At 55.2% G+C, this 18418-nt stretch overlaps 1 protein-coding gene across 4 annotated transcripts in view; it reads right to left on the bottom strand.

Moving 5' to 3' along the window:
- Positions 1 to 18418, bottom strand: part of LOC134601104 (high affinity cGMP-specific 3',5'-cyclic phosphodiesterase 9A-like) — a 99608-nt gene that overhangs the window by 80398 nt on the left and 792 nt on the right. For 3 of the 4 annotated variants that reach the window (XM_063445538.1, XM_063445557.1, XM_063445550.1), the window contains exon 2: positions 16376 to 16448. In XM_063445538.1, coding sequence (XP_063301608.1) covers positions 16376 to 16448 — 73 coding nt within the window. The remainder of the gene's footprint in view (positions 1 to 16375; positions 16449 to 18418) is intronic. The other variant, XM_063445544.1, reaches the window with a different exon arrangement.

Here is an 18418-nt window from a genome sequence, read left to right as displayed (position 1 = left end):
ACACACAGACTGCCACTGCTCTCAGCACTCACACAGCTCCCACCTTCCTCTCACACAAAGACTGCCACTGCTCTCAGCATTCACACAGCTCCCACCTTCCTCTCACACACAGACTGCCACTGCTCTCAGCACTCACACAGCTCCCACCTTCCTCTCACACACAGACTGCCACTTCTCTCAGCACTCACACAGCTCCCACCTTCCTCTCACACACGGACTGCCACTTCTCTTAGCACTCACACAGCTCCCACCTTCCTCTAACACACAGACTTCCACTTCTCTCAGCACTCACACAGCTCCCACCTTCCTCTCACAGACTAACTGCCACTGCTCTCATCACTAACACAGCTCCCACCTTCCGCTCACACACAGACTGCCACTGCTCTCAGCACTCACACAGCTCCCACCTTCCTCTCACACACAGACTGCCACTTCTCTCAGCACTCACACAGCTCCCACCTTCCTCTCACACACCGACTGCCACTGCTCTCAGCACTCACACAGCTCCCACCTTCCTCTCACACACGGACTGCCACTTCTCTCAGCACTCACACAGCTCCCACCTTCCTCTCACACACCGACTGCCACTTCTCTCAGCACTCACACAGCTCCCACCTTCCTCTCACACACCGACTGCCACTGCTCTCAGCTCTAAAACAGCTCCCACCTTCCTCTCACACACAGACTGCCACTGCTCTCAGCACTCACACAGCTCCCACCTTCCTCTCACACACAGACTGCCACTGCTCTCAGCACTCACACAGCTCCCACTTTCCTCTCACACACAGACTGCCACTGCTCTCAGCACTCACAGAGCTCCCACCTTCCTCACACACACCGACTGCCACTTCTCTCAGCACTCACACAGCTCCCACCTTCCTCACACACCGACTGCCACTGCTTTCAGCACTCACACAGCTCCCACCTTCCTCTCACACAACGACTGCCACTGCTCTCAGCACTAACACAGCTCCCACCTTCCTCTCACAGACTAACTGCCACTGCTCTCAGCACTAACACAGCTCCCACCTTCCTCTCACACACAGACTGCCACTGCTCTCAGCACTCACACAGCTCCCACCTTCCTCTCACACACAGACTGCCACTGCTCTCAGCACTCACACAGCTCCCACCTTCCTCTCACACACAGACTGCCACTTCTCTCAGCACTCACACAGCTCCCACCTTCCTCTCACACACGGACTGCCACTTCTCTTAGCACTCACACAGCTCCCACCTTCCTCTAACACACAGACTTCCACTTCTCTCAGCCTTCACACAGCTCCCACCTTCCTCTCACAGACTAACTGCCACTGCTCTCATCACTAACACAGCTCCCACCTTCCTCTCACACACAGACTGCCACTGCTCTCAGCACTCACACAGCTCCCACCTTCCTCTCACACACAGACTGCCACTTCTCTCAGCACTCACACAGCTCCCACCTTCCTCTCACACACCGACTGCCACTGCTCTCAGCACTCACACAGCTCCCACCTTCCTCTCACACACGGACTGCCACTTCTCTCAGCACTCACACAGCTCCCACCTTCCTCTCACACACCGACTGCCACTTCTCTCAGCACTCACACAGCTCCCACCTTCCTCTCACACACCGACTGCCACTGCTCTCAGCTCTAAAACAGCTCCCACCTTCCTCTCACACACAGACTGCCACTGCTCTCAGCACTCACACAGCTCCCACCTTCCTCTCACACACAGACTGCCACTGCTCTCAGCACTCACACAGCTCCCACTTTCCTCTCACACACAGACTGCCACTGCTCTCAGCACTCACAGAGCTCCCACCTTCCTCACACACACCGACTGCCACTTCTCTCAGCACTCACACAGCTCCCACCTTCCTCACACACCGACTGCCACTGCTCTCAGCACTCACACAGCTCCCACCTTTTCCTCTCACACACCGACTGCCACTTCTCTCAGCACTCACACAGCTCCCACCTTCCTCTCACACACCGACTGCCACTTCTCTCAGCACTCACACAGCTCCCACCTTCCTCTCACACACCGACTGCCACTGCTCTCAGCACTCACACAGCTCCCACCTCTTCCTCTCACACACCGACTGCCACTTCTCTCAGCACTCACACAGCTCCCACCTTCCTCACACACACCGACTGCCACTGCTCTCAGCACTCACACAGCTCCCACCTTCCTCTCACACACCGAATGCCACTGCTCTCAGCACTCACACAGCTCCCACCTCTTCCTCTCACACACCGACTGCCACTTCTCTCAGCACTCACACAGCTCCCACCTTCCTCTCACACACCGACTGCCACTTCTCTCAGCACTCACACAGCTCCCACCTTCCTCTTACACACCGACTGCCACTGCTCTCAGCACTTACACAGCTCCCACCTTCCTCTCACACACCGACAGCCACTTCTCTGAGCACTCACACAGCTCCCACCTTCCTCACACACACCGACTGCCACTGCTCTCAGCACTCACACAGCTCCCACCTTCCTCACACACACCAACTGCCACTGCTCTCAGCACTCACACAGCTCCCACCTTCCTCTCACACAACGACTGCCACTTCTCTGAGCACTCACACAGCTCCCACCTTCCTCTCACACACCGACTGCCACTTCTCTGAGCACTCACACAGCTCCCACCTTCCTCTCACACACCGACTGCCACTGCTCTCAGCACTCACACAGCTCCCACCTTCCTCTCACACACTGACTGCCACTTCTCTCAGCACTCACACAGCTCCCACCTTCCTCTTACACACCGACTGCCACTTCTCTCAGCACTCACACAGCTCCCACCTTCCTGTCACACACCGACTGCCACTTCTCTCAGCACTCACACAGCTCCCACCTTCCTCTCACACACCGACTGCCACTGCTCTCAGCACTCACACAGCTCCCACCTTCCTCTAACACACACACTGCCACTTCTCTCAGCACTCACACAGCTCCCACCTTCCTCTCACACACTGACTGCCACTTCTCTCAGCACTCACACAGCTCCCACCTTCCTCTCACACCGACTGCCACTGCTCTCAGCACTCACACAGCTCCCACCTTCCTCTCACACAACGACTGCCACTTCTCTCAGCACTCACACAGCTCCCACCTTCCTCTCACACACCGACTGCCACTGCTCTCAGCACTAACACAGCTCCCACCTTCCTCTCACAGACTAACTGCCACTGCTCTCAGCACTAACACAGCTCCCACCTTCCTCTCACACACAGACTGCCACTGCTCTCAACACTCACACAGCTCCCACCTTCCTCTCACACACAGACTGCCACTGCTCTCAGCACTCACACAGCTCCCACCTTCCTCTCACACACAGACTGCCACTTCTCTCAGCACTCACACAGCTCCCACCTTCCTCTCACACACCGACTGCCACTTCTTTCAGCACTCACACAGCTCCCACCTTCCTCTCACACACCAACTGCCACTTCTCTCAGCACTCACACAGCTCCCACCTTCCTCTCACACACCGACTGCCACTGCTCTCAGCACTCACACAGCTCCCACCTTTTCCTCTCACACACCGACTGCCACTTCTCTCAGCACTCACACAGCTCCCACCTTCCTCTCACACACCGACTGCCACTTCTCTCAGCACTCACACAGCTCCCACCTTCCTCTCACACACCGACTGCCACTGCTCTCAGCACTCACACAGCTCCCACCTCTTCCTCTCACACACCGACTGCCACTTCTCTCAGCACTCACACAGCTCCCACCTTCCTCTCACACACCGACTGCCACTGCTCTCAGCACTTACACAGCTCCCACCTTCCTCTCACACACCGACAGCCACTTCTCTGAGCACTCACACAGCTCCCACCTTCCTCACACACACCGACTGCCACTGCTCTCAGCACTCACACAGCTCCCACCTTCCTCTCACACACCGACTGCCACTTCTCTCAGCACTCACACAGCTCCCACCTTCCTCTCACACAACGACTGCCACTTCTCTGAGCACTCACACAGCTCCCACCTTCCTCTCACACACAGACTGCCACTTCTCTGAGCACTCACACAGCTCCCACCTTCCTCTCACACACCGACTGCCACTGCTCTCAGCACTCACACAGCTCCCACCTTCCTCTCACACACTGACTGCCACTTCTCTCAGCACTCACACAGCTCCCACCTTCCTCTTACACACCGACTGCCACTAATCTCAGCACTCACACAGCTCCCACCTTCCTGTCACACACCGACTGCCACTTCTCTCAGCACTCACACAGCTCCCACCTTCCACTCACACACCGACTGCCACTGCTCTCAGCACTCACACAGCTCCCACCTTCCTGTAACACACACACTGCCACTTCTCTCAGCACTCACACAGCTCCCACCTTCCTCTCACACACTGACTGCCACTTCTCTCAGCACTCACACAGCTCCCACCTTCCTCACACACACCAACTGCCACTGCTCTCAGCACTCACACAGCTCCCACCTTCCTCTCACACACCGACTGCCACTTCTCTCAGCACTCACACCTTCCTCCCTCTCACACAACGACTGCCACTTCTCTGAGCACTCACACAGCTCCCACCTTCCTCACACACACCGACTGCCACTGCTCTCAGCACTCACACAGCTCCCACCTTCCTCTCACACAACGACTGCCACTGCTCTCAGCACTCACAGAGCTCCCACCTTCCTCTCACACACCGACTGCCACTTCTCTGAGCACTCACACAGCTCCCACCTTCCTCTCACACACCGACTGCCACTGCTCTCAGCACTCACACAGCTCCCACATTCCTCTCACACACAGACTGCCACTGCTCTCAGCACTCACACAGCTCCCGCCTTCCTCTCACACACAGACTGCCACTGCTCTCAGCACTCACACAGCTCCCACCTTCCTCTCACACACAGACTGCCACTGCTCTCCGCACTCACAGAGCTCCCACCTTCCTCACACACACCGACTGCCACTTCTCTCAGCACTCACACAGCTCCCACCTTCCTCACACACACCGACTGCCACTTCTCTCAGCATTCACACAGCTCCCACCTTCCTCTCACACACCGACTGCCACTTCTCTCAGCACTTACACAGCTACCACCTTCATCTCACACAACGACTGCCACTTCTCTCAGCACTCACACAGCTCCCACCTTCCTCTCACAGACTAACTGCCACTGCTCTCATCACTAACACAGCTCCCACCTTCCTCTCACACACCGACTGCCACTGCTCTCAGCACTCACACAGCTCCCACCTTCCTCTCACACACCGACTGCCACTTCTCTCAGCACTTACACAGCTACCACCTTCATCTCACACAACGACTGCCACTTCTCTGAGCACTCACACAGCTCCCACCTTCCTCACACACACCAACTGCCACTGCTCTCAGCACTCACACAGCTCCCACCTTCCTCACACACACCGACTGCCACTGCTCTCAGCACTCACACAGCTCCCACCTTCCTCTCACACACAGACTGCCACTGCTCTCAGCACTCACACAGCTCCCACCTTCCTCTCACACACAGACTGCCACTGCTCTCATCACTAACACAGCTCCCACCTTCCTCTCACACACACAGACTGCCACTGCTCTCAGCACTCACACAGCTCCCACCTTCCTCTCACACACAGACTGCCACTTCTCTCAGCACTCACACAGCTCCCACCTTCCTCTCACACACCGACTGCCACTTCTCTCAGCACTCACACAGCTCCCACCTTCCTCTCACACACCGACTGCCACTGCTCTCAGCACTAACACAGCTCCCACCTTCCTCTCACAGACTAACTGCCACTGCTCTCAGCACTAAAACAGCTCCCACCTTCCTCTCACACACAGACTGCCACTGCTCTCAGCACTCACAGAGCTCCCACCTTCCTCACACACACAGACTGCCACTTCTCTCAGCACTCACACAGCTCCCACCTTCCTCTCACACACCGACTGCCACTTCTCTCAGCACTCACACAGCTCCCACCTTCCTCTCACACACCGACTGCTACTTCTCTGAGCACTCACACAGCTCCCACCTTCCTCACACACCGACTGCCACTGCTCTCAGCACTCACACAGCTCCCACATTCCTCTCACACACAGACTGCCACTGCTCTCATCACTAACACAGCTCCCACCTTCCTCTCACACACACAGACTGCCACTGCTCTCAGCACTCACACAGCTCCCACCTTCCTCTCACACACAGACTGCCACTTCTCTCAGCACTCACACAGCTCCCACCTTCCTCTCACACACCGACTGCCACTTCTCTCAGCACTCACACAGCTCCCACCTTCCTCTCACACACCGACTGCCACTGCTCTCAGCACTAACACAGCTCCCACCTTCCTCTCACAGACTAACTGCCACTGCTCTCAGCACTAAAACAGCTCCCACCTTCCTCTCACACACAGACTGCCACTTCTCTCAGCACTCACCCAGCTCCCACCTTCCTCTCACACAACGACTGCAACTGCTCTCAGCACTCACACAGCTCCCACCTTCCTCACACACACAGACTGCCACTTCTCTCAGCACTCACCCAGCTCCCACCTTCCTCTCACACAACGACTGCAACTGCTCTCAGCACTCACACAGCTCCCACCTTCCTCTCACACACCGACTGCCACTTCTCTGAGCACTCACACAGCTCCCACCTTCCTCACACACCGACTGCCACTGCTCTCAGCACTCACACAGCTCCCACCTTCCTCTCACACAACGACTGCCACTTCTCTCAGCACTCACACAGCTCCCACCTTCCTCTCACACACCGACTGCCACTGCTCTCAGCACTAAAATAGCTCCCACCTTCCTCTCACAGACTAACTGCCACTGCTCTCAGCACTAACACAGCTCCCACCTTCCTCTCACACACAGACTGCCACTGCTCTCAGCACTCACACAGCTCCCACCTTCCTCTCACACACAGACTGCCACTGCTCTCAACACTCACACAGCTCCCACCTTCCTCTCACACACAGACTGCCACTGCTCTCAGCACTCACACAGCTCCCACCTTCCTCTCACACACAGACTGCCACTTCTCTCAGCACTCACACAGCTCCCACCTTCCTCTCACACACCGACTGCCACTTTTCTCAGCACTCACACAGCTCCCACCTTCCTCTCACACACCGACTGCCACTGCTCTCAGCACTCACACAGCTCCCACCTTTTCCTCTCACACACCGACTGCCACTTCTCTCAGCACTCACACAGCTCCCACCTTCCTCTCACACACCGACTGCCACTGCTCTCAGCACTCACACAGCTCCCACCTTTTCCTCTCACACACCGGCTGCCACTTCTCTCAGCACTCACACAGCTCCCACCTTCCTCACACACACCGACTGCCACTGCTCTCAGCACTCACACAGCTCCCACCTTCCTCTCACACACCGACTGACACTGCTCTCAGCACTCACACAGCTCCCACCTCTTCCTCTCACACACCGACTGCCACTTCTCTGAGCACTCACACAGCTCCCACCTTCCTCACACACACCGACTGCCACTGCTCTCAGCACTCACACAGCTCCCACCTTCCTCTCACACACCGACTGCCACTTCTCTGAGCACTCACACAGCTCCCACCTTCCTCACACACACCAACTGCCACTGCTCTCAGCACTCACACAGCTCCCACCTTCCTCTCACACACCGACTGCCACTTCTCTCAGCACTCACACAGCTCCCACCTTCCTCTCACACACCGACTGCCACTTCTCTCAGCACTCACACAGCTCCCACCTTCCTGTCACACACCGACTGCCACTTCTCTCAGCACTCACATAGCTCCCACCTTCCTCTCACACACCGACTGCCACTGCTCTCAGCACTCACACAGCTCCCACCTTCCTCTCACACAACGACTGCCACTTCTCTGAGCACTCACACAGCTCCCACCTTCCTCTCACACAACGACTGCCACTTCTCTGAGCACTCACACAGCTACCACCTTCCTCTCACACACAGACTGCCACTGCTCTCAGCACTCACACAGCTCCCACCTTCCTCTCACACACCGACTGCCACTGCTCTCAGCACTCACACAGCTCCCACCTCTTCCTCTCACACACCGACTGCCACTTCTCTCAGCACTCACACAGCTCCCACCTTCCTCTCACACACCGACTGCCACTTCTTTTAGCACTCACACAGCTCCCACCTTCCTCTCACACACCGACTGCCACTTTTCTGAGCACTCACACAGCTCCCACCTTCCTCACACACACCGACTGCCACTGCTCTCAGCACTCACACAGCTCCCACCTTCCTCTCACACACCGACTGCCACTTCTCTGAGCACTCACACAGCTCCCACCTTCCTCACACACACCAACTGCCACTGCTCTCAGCACTCACACAGCTCCCACCTTCCTCTCACACACCGACTGCCACTTCTCTCAGCACTCACACAGCTCCCACCTTCCTCTCACACACCGACTGCCACTTCTCTCAGCACTCACACAGCTCCCACCTTCCTGTCACACACCGACTGCCACTTCTCTCAGCACTCACATAGCTCCCACCTTCCTCTCACACACCGACTGCCACTGCTCTCAGCACTCACACAGCTCCCACCTTCCTCTCACACAACGACTGCCACTTCTCTGAGCACTCACACAGCTCCCACCTTCCTCTCACACAACGACTGCCACTTCTCTGAGCACTCACACAGCTACCACCTTCCTCTCACACACAGACTGCCACTGCTCTCAGCACTCACACAGCTCCCACCGTCCTCTAACACACAGACTGCCACTGCTCTCAGCACTCACACAGCTCCCACCTTCCTCTCACACACCGACTGCCACTGCTCTCAGCACTCACACAGCTCCCACCTTCCTCTCACACAACGACTGCCACTTCTCTGAGCACTCACACAGCTCCCACCTTCCTCTCACACACAGACTGCCACTGCTCTCAGCACTCACACAGCTCCCACCTTCCTCTAACACACAGACTGCCACTTCTCTCAGCACTCACACAGCTCCCACCTTCCTCTCACACACCGACTGCCACTTCTCTCAGCACTCACACAGCTCCCACCTTCCTGTCACACACCGACTGCCACTTCTCTCAGCACTCACATAGCTCCCACCTTCCTCTCACACACCGACTGCCACTGCTCTCAGCACTCACACAGCTCCCACCTTCCTCTCACACACCGACTGCCACTTCTCTCAGCACTCACACAGCTCCCACCTTCCTGTCACACACCGACTGCCACTTCTCTCAGCACTCACATAGCTCCCACCTTCCTCTCACACACCGACTGCCACTGCTCTCAGCACTCACACAGCTCCCACCTTCCTCTCACACACCGACTGCCACTGCTCTCAGCACTCACACAGCTCCCACCTTCCTCTCACACAACGACTGCCACTTCTCTGAGCACTCACACAGCTCCCACCTTCCTCTCACACACAGACTGCCACTGCTCTCAGCACTCACACAGCTCCCACTTTCCTCTCACACACAGACTGCCACTGCTCTCAGCACTCACACAGCTCCCACCTTCCTCTCACACACCGACTGCCACTGCTCTCAGCACTCACACAGCTCCCACCTTCCTCTCACACACCGACTGCCACTTCTCTGAGCACTCACACAGCTCCCACCTTCCTCACACACACCAACTGCCACTGCTCTCAGCACTCACACAGCTCCCACCTTCCTCTCACACACCGACTGCCACTTCTCTCAGCACTCACACAGCTCCCACCTTCCTCTCACACACCGACTGCCACTTCTCTCAGCACTCACACAGCTCCCACCTTCCTGTCACACACCGACTGCCACTTCTCTCAGCACTCACATAGCTCCCACCTTCCTCTCACACACCGACTGCCACTGCTCTCAGCACTCACACAGCTCCCACCTTCCTCTCACACAACGACTGCCACTTCTCTGAGCACTCACACAGCTCCCACCTTCCTCTCACACAACGACTGCCACTTCTCTGAGCACTCACACAGCTACCACCTTCCTCTCACACACAGACTGCCACTGCTCTCAGCACTCACACAGCTCCCACCGTCCTCTAACACACAGACTGCCACTGCTCTCAGCACTCACACAGCTCCCACCTTCCTCTCACACACCGACTGCCACTGCTCTCAGCACTCACACAGCTCCCACCTTCCTCTCACACAACGACTGCCACTTCTCTGAGCACTCACACAGCTCCCACCTTCCTCTCACACACAGACTGCCACTGCTCTCAGCACTCACACAGCTCCCACCTTCCTCTAACACACAGACTGCCACTTCTCTCAGCACTCACACAGCTCCCACCTTCCTCTCACACACCGACTGCCACTTCTCTCAGCACTCACACAGCTCCCACCTTCCTGTCACACACCGACTGCCACTTCTCTCAGCACTCACATAGCTCCCACCTTCCTCTCACACACCGACTGCCACTGCTCTCAGCACTCACACAGCTCCCACCTTCCTCTCACACACCGACTGCCACTTCTCTCAGCACTCACACAGCTCCCACCTTCCTGTCACACACCGACTGCCACTTCTCTCAGCACTCACATAGCTCCCACCTTCCTCTCACACACCGACTGCCACTGCTCTCAGCACTCACACAGCTCCCACCTTCCTCTCACACAACGACTGCCACTTCTCTGAGCACTCACACAGCTCCCACCTTCCTCTCACACAACGACTGCCACTTCTCTGAGCACTCACACAGCTCCCACCTTCCTCTCACACACAGACTGCCACTGCTCTCAGCACTCACACAGCTCCCACCTTCCTCTAACACACAGACTGCCACTTCTCTCAGCATTTACACAGCTCCCACCTTCCTCTCACACACCGACTGCCACTGCTCTCAGCACTCACACAGCTCCCACCTTCCTCACACACACCGACTGCCACTGCTCTCAGCACTCACACAGCTCCCACCTTCCTCTCACACACCGACTGCCACTTCTCTGAGCACTCACACAGCTCCCACCTTCCTCACACACACCAACTGCCACTGCTCTCAGCACTCACACAGCTCCCACCTTCCTCTCACACAACGACTGCCACTTCTCTGAGCACTCACACAGCTCCCACCTTCCTCTCACACACAGACTGCCACTGCTCTCAGCACTCACACAGCTCCCACCTTCCTCTCACTCAACGACTGCCACTTCTCTGAGCACTCACACAGCTCCCACCTTCCTCTCACACACAGACTGCCACTGCTCTCAGCACTCACACAGCTCCCACCTTCCTCTCACACACCGACTGCCACTGCTCTCAGCACTCACACAGCTCCCACCTTCCTCTCACACAACGACTGCCACTTCTCTGAGCACTCACACAGCTCCCACCTTCCTCTCACACAACGACTGCCACTTCTCTGAGCACTGACACAGCTCCCACCTTCCTCTCACACAACGACTGCCACTTCTCTGAGCACTCACACAGCTCCCACCTTCCTCTCACACACAGACTGCCACTGCTCTCAGCACTCACACAGCTCCCACCTTCCTCTCACACACAGACTGCCACTGCTCTCAGCACTCACACAGCTCCCACCTTCCTCTCACACAACGACTGCCACTTCTCTGAGCACTCACACAGCTCCCACCTTCCTCTCACACACAGACTGCCACTTCTCTCAGCACTCACACAGCTCCCACCTTCCTCTCACACACCGACTGCCACTTCTCTCAGCACTCACACAGCTCCCACCTTCCTCTCACACACCGACTGCCACTTCTCTCAGCACTCACACAGCTCCCACCTTCCTGTCACACACCGACTGCCACTTCTCTCAGCACTCACATAGCTCCCACCTTCCTCTCACACACCGACTGCCACTGCTCTCAGCACTCACACAGCTCCCACCTTCCTCTCACACAACGACTGCCACTTCTCTGAGCACTCACACAGCTCCAACCTTCCTCTCACACAACGACTGCCACTTCTCTGAGCACTCACACAGCTACCACCTTCCTCTCACACACAGACTGCCACTGCTCTCAGCACTCACACAGCTCCCACCGTCCTCTAACACACAGACTGCCACTGCTCTCAGCACTCACACAGCTCCCACCTTCCTCTCACACACCGACTGCCACTGCTCTCAGCACTCACACAGCTCCCACCTTCCTCTCACACAACGACTGCCACTTCTCTGAGCACTCACACAGCTCCCACCTTCCTCTCACACACAGACTGCCACTGCTCTCAGCACTCACACAGCTCCCACCTTCCTCTAACACACAGACTGCCACTTCTCTCAGCACTCACACAGCTCCCACCTTCCTCTCACACACCGACTGCCACTTCTCTCAGCACTCACACAGCTCCCACCTTCCTGTCACACACCGACTGCCACTTCTCTCAGCACTCACATAGCTCCCACCTTCCTCTCACACACCGACTGCCACTGCTCTCAGCACTCACACAGCTCCCACCTTCCTCTCACACACCGACTGCCACTTCTCTCAGCACTCACACAGCTCCCACCTTCCTGTCACACACCGACTGCCACTTCTCTCAGCACTCACATAGCTCCCACCTTCCTCTCACACACCGACTGCCACTGCTCTCAGCACTCACACAGCTCCCACCTTCCTCTCACACAACGACTGCCACTTCTCTGAGCACTCACACAGCTCCCACCTTCCTCTCACACAACGACTGCCACTTCTCTGAGCACTCACACAGCTCCCACCTTCCTCTCACACACAGACTGCCACTGCTCTCAGCACTCACACAGCTCCCACCTTCCTCTAACACACAGACTGCCACTGCTCTCAGCACTCACACAGCTCCCACCTTCCTCTCACACACCGACTGCCACTGCTCTCAGCACTCACACAGCTCCCACCTTCCTCACACACACCGACTGCCACTGCTCTCAGCACTCACACAGCTCCCACCTTCCTCTCACACACCGACTGCCACTTCTCTGAGCACTCACACAGCTCCCACCTTCCTCACACACACCAACTGCCACTGCTCTCAGCACTCACACAGCTCCCACCTTCCTCTCACACAACGACTGCCACTTCTCTGAGCACTCACACAGCTCCCACCTTCCTCTCACACACAGACTGCCACTGCTCTCAGCACTCACACAGCTCCCACCTTCCTCTCACTCAACGACTGCCACTTCTCTGAGCACTCACACAGCTCCCACCTTCCTCTCACACACAGACTGCCACTGCTCTCAGCACTCACACAGCTCCCACCTTCCTCTCACACACCGACTGCCACTGCTCTCAGCACTCACACAGCTCCCACCTTCCTCTCACACAACGACTGCCACTTCTCTGAGCACTCACACAGCTCCCACCTTCCTCTCACACAACGACTGCCACTTCTCTGAGCACTGACACAGCTCCCACCTTCCTCTCACACACAGACTGCCACTGCTCTCAGCACTCACACAGCTCCCACTTTCCTCTCACACACAGACTGCCACTGCTCTCAGCACTCACACAGCTCCCACCTTCCTCTCACACACCGACTGCCACTGCTCTCAGCACTCACACAGCTCCCACCTTCCTCTCACACACCGACTGCCACTTCTCTGAGCACTCACACAGCTCCCACCTTCCTCACACACACCAACTGCCACTGCTCTCAGCACTCACACAGCTCCCACCTTCCTCTCACACACCGACTGCCACTTCTCTCAGCACTCACACAGCTCCCACCTTCCTCTCACACACCGACTGCCACTTCTCTCAGCACTCACACAGCTCCCACCTTCCTGTCACACACCGACTGCCACTTCTCTCAGCACTCACATAGCTCCCACCTTCCTCTCACACACCGACTGCCACTGCTCTCAGCACTCACACAGCTCCCACCTTCCTCTCACACAACGACTGCCACTTCTCTGAGCACTCACACAGCTCCCACCTTCCTCTCACACAACGACTGCCACTTCTCTGAGCACTCACACAGCTCCCACCTTCCTCTCACACACAGACTGCCACTGCTCTCAGCACTCACACAGCTCCCACCTTCCTCTAACACACAGACTGCCACTTCTCTCAGCACTCACACAGCTCCCACCTTCCTCTCACACACCGACTGCCACTTCTCTCAGCACTCACACAGCTCCCACCTTCCTGTCACACACCGACTGCCACTTCTCTCAGCACTCACATAGCTCCCACCTTCCTCTCACACACCGACTGCCACTGCTCTCAGCACTCACACAGCTCCCACCTTCCTCTCACACACCGACTGCCACTTCTCTCAGCACTCACACAGCTCCCACCTTCCTGTCACACACCGACTGCCACTTCTCTCAGCACTCACATAGCTCCCACCTTCCTCTCACACACCGACTGCCACTGCTCTCAGCACTCACACAGCTCCCACCTTCCTCTCACACAACGACTGCCACTTCTCTGAGCACTCACACAGCTCCCACCTTCCTCTCACACAACGACTGCCACTTCTCTGAGCACTCACACAGCTCCCACCTTCCTCTCACACACAGACTGCCACTGCTCTCAGCACTCACACAGCTCCCACCTTCCTCTAACACACAGACTGCCACTGCTCTCAGCACTCACACAGCTCCCACCTTCCTCTCACACACCGACTGCCACTGCTCTCAGCACTCACACAGCTCCCACCTTCCTCACACACACCGACTGCCACTGCTCTCAGCACTCACACAGCTCCCACCTTCCTCTCACACACCGACTGCCACTTCTCTGAGCACTCACACAGCTCCCACCTTCCTCACACACACCAACTGCCACTGCTCTCAGCACTCACACAGCTCCCACCTTCCTCTCACACAACGACTGCCACTTCTCTGAGCACTCACACAGCTCCCACCTTCCTCTCACACAACGACTGCCACTTCTCTGAGCACTGACACAGCTCCCACCTTCCTCTCACACACAGACTGCCACTGCTCTCAGCACTCACACAGCTCCCACTTTCCTCTCACACACAGACTGCCACTGCTCTCAGCACTCACACAGCTCCCACCTTCCTCTCACACACCGACTGCCACTGCTCTCAGCACTCACACAGCTCCCACCTTCCTCTCACACACCGACTGCCACTTCTCTGAGCACTCACACAGCTCCCACCTTCCTCACACACACCAACTGCCACTGCTCTCAGCACTCACACAGCTCCCACCTTCCTCTCACACACCGACTGCCACTTCTCTCAGCACTCACACAGCTCCCACCTTCCTCTCACACACCGACTGCCACTTCTCTCAGCACTCACACAGCTCCCACCTTCCTGTCACACACCGACTGCCACTTCTCTGAGCACTCACACAGCTCCCACCTTCCTCTCACACACAGACTGCCACTGCTCTCAGCACTCACACAGCTCCCACCTTCCTCTAACACACAGACTGCCACTTCTCTCAGCACTCACACAGCTCCCACCTTCCTCTCACACACCGACTGCCACTTCTCTCAGCACTCACACAGCTCCCACCTTCCTGTCACACACCGACTGCCACTTCTCTCAGCACTCACATAGCTCCCACCTTCCTCTCACACACCGACTGCCACTGCTCTCAGCACTCACACAGCTCCCACCTTCCTCTCACACACCGACTGCCACTTCTCTCAGCACTCACACAGCTCCCACCTTCCTGTCACACACCGACTGCCACTTCTCTCAGCACTCACATAGCTCCCACCTTCCTCTCACACACCGACTGCCACTGCTCTCAGCACTCACACAGCTCCCACCTTCCTCTCACACAACGACTGCCACTTCTCTGAGCACTCACACAGCTCCCACCTTCCTCTCACACAACGACTGCCACTTCTCTGAGCACTCACACAGCTCCCACCTTCCTCTCACACACAGACTGCCACTGCTCTCAGCACTCACACAGCTCCCACCTTCCTCTAACACACAGACTGCCACTGCTCTCAGCACTCACACAGCTCCCACCTTCCTCTCACACACCGACTGCCACTGCTCTCAGCACTCACACAGCTCCCACCTTCCTCACACACACCGACTGCCACTGCTCTCAGCACTCACAGAGCTCCCACCTTCCTCACACACACCGACTGCCACTTCTCTCAGCACTCACACAGCTCCCACCTTCCTCACACACACCGACTGCCACTGCTCTCAGCATTCACACAGCTCCCACCTTCCTCTCACACACCGACTGCCACTGCTCTCAGCACTAACACAGCTCCCACCTTCCTCTCACAGACTAACTGCCACTGCTCTCAGCACTCACACAGCTCCCACCTTCCTCTCACTTACCGACTGCCACTTCTTTCAGCACTCACACAGCTCCTACCTTCCTCTCACACACCGACTGCCACTGCTCTGACTTTCTTATTGCACAGAGGTGCCACCTCTCTGGGTACATACACATCGCTTTCCCCTGCATTGACATACCCTCATGTCTTCTGTCACATTTACCTTTGCCGATTTGTTGATGGTCTGTAATGAAAGGTGACATGGAGAATCACTGAAAAAAAAGCAGATAGTTAGTGAATAATCAAGGACCTGCTCAACCTAAAAGGAATTTAAAATATATATTTTTCCATTTTGCTTCTTGCCTTGGTGTCTGATTCTACACGTATGCTGAGCACCACCCCCACCACCACCACCGCTCCCTTCCTCACACTGTTAATGTCCATTGTCAGGACATTTATTTATTTATTATTTACATTGTAACGGACCGTTTCACTTACAAGAGGATAAAACCCAGTTTAGGCGATAATCCCCTTTCCAGATGCACAGGCAGCTACTGCAAACACCATTCTCCCGACTGGAACCACACGAACACTGGAACAGCTGAACAAGAAAAGCAGACATCGGCTTACACTCTTGGCAGTCAGCATACAATCCCATTCCCCCAAAGACCGAGACGACACATCGCTTTGAGGGTTAAGCAAGAACTCTAGACTGGGACACCCAGTCTGGCTTTTATTTCCAACTCACACATACAGGCCACACCCAGGGGGAGGCATAAAAGAACCAATGACATAGATGTTACCTCCCACACATCCCCTCCCCTTAGTGTGACACATAATCCCATTATGCATACAGTGTAAAATATACTTTTACACAACTTTCATAACTTTAACCCCTTAAGGACCAAACTTCTGGAATAAAATTGAATCATGACGTGTCACACACGTCATGTGTCCTTAAGGGGTTAAAACCATACATCACATTCACATAAAAATACATATCCACAATCAATCCATTCAGGGGAGCAACATATTAAAAAATGGCATGAATCCGACCAGGGGTTTAAAAGTTACTAAAAGTATCTTTTGTTCCTTTCTGGCTGGCAGAAAAACATCCCCACAATGCACCCTGGTTTCCTCCCTTCTGCCCTGGAGTTAATTGGAGAAGTAATCCAATTATCCAGGACTAGAGGCAGACTCCATTAACCATATGGTTGCAAAACGACATAAAACACTTTAAAATACATAAAGTCACATTTACACATAACACACAGACATTTCACCTATCCCCAGATAGCTGGGATCTGCGCGCACAAAACTACCGAATAGCGCGCAGATCCTACTCACACAGTACAATTGCCATGGAGCTAAAGTCTTTCCCATAGTCTTTCATTATATGAATAGGCTCCATGGTATAGCTATCTGGGGTATCACATTCCCATAAAGTCTGGTCCATAGTCCAAAGGCAAGAGGCGGGCAATCAGCCCCCTCCAAGGACACGTGGCGAGGTCGGTTTCGCCACATACATGCTATACCAAGTTGATAAATTTGCTGATCATTGGTATGTGAAATATGTGTGAGTTATAAACTGTGTGTGTGTGTGTGTGTATATATATATGTTTTAAAATTACCCCCAGTATAAAGGATATACAGCTCCCTGTACAGTATAAAGGATATACAGCTCCCTGTACAGTATAAAGGATATACAGCACCCTGTACAGTATAAAGGATATACAGCACCCTGTACAGTATAAAGGATATACAGCTCCCTGTACAGTATAAAGGATATACAGCTCCCTGTACAGTATAAAGGATATACAGCACCCTGTACAGTATAAAGGATATACAGCACCCTGTACAGTATAAAGGATATACAGCACCCTGTACAGTATAAAGGATATACAGCGCCCAGTACAGTATAAAGGATATACAGCTCCCAGTACAGTATAAAGGATATACAGCACCCTGTACAGTATAAAGGATATACAGCACCCTGTACAGTATAAAGGATATACAGCACCCTGTACAGTATAAAGGATATACAGCACCCTGTACAGTATAAAGGATATACAGCACCCTGTACAGTATAAAGGATATACAGCTCCCAGTACAGTATAAAGGATATACAGCACCCTGTACAGTATAAAGGATATACAGCACCCAGTACAGTATAAAGGATATACAGCTCCCAGTACAGTATAAAGGATATACAGCACCCAGTACAGTATAAAGGATATACAGC

The sequence above is a fragment of the Pelobates fuscus genome, chromosome 1 (assembly GCF_036172605.1).
Source record: "Pelobates fuscus isolate aPelFus1 chromosome 1, aPelFus1.pri, whole genome shotgun sequence".
NCBI classification, from domain to species: domain Eukaryota; kingdom Metazoa; phylum Chordata; class Amphibia; order Anura; family Pelobatidae; genus Pelobates; species Pelobates fuscus.
The sequence above is the reverse complement of the archived record's forward strand: the minus strand, read 5'-3'. Positions and strand labels throughout refer to the sequence as shown.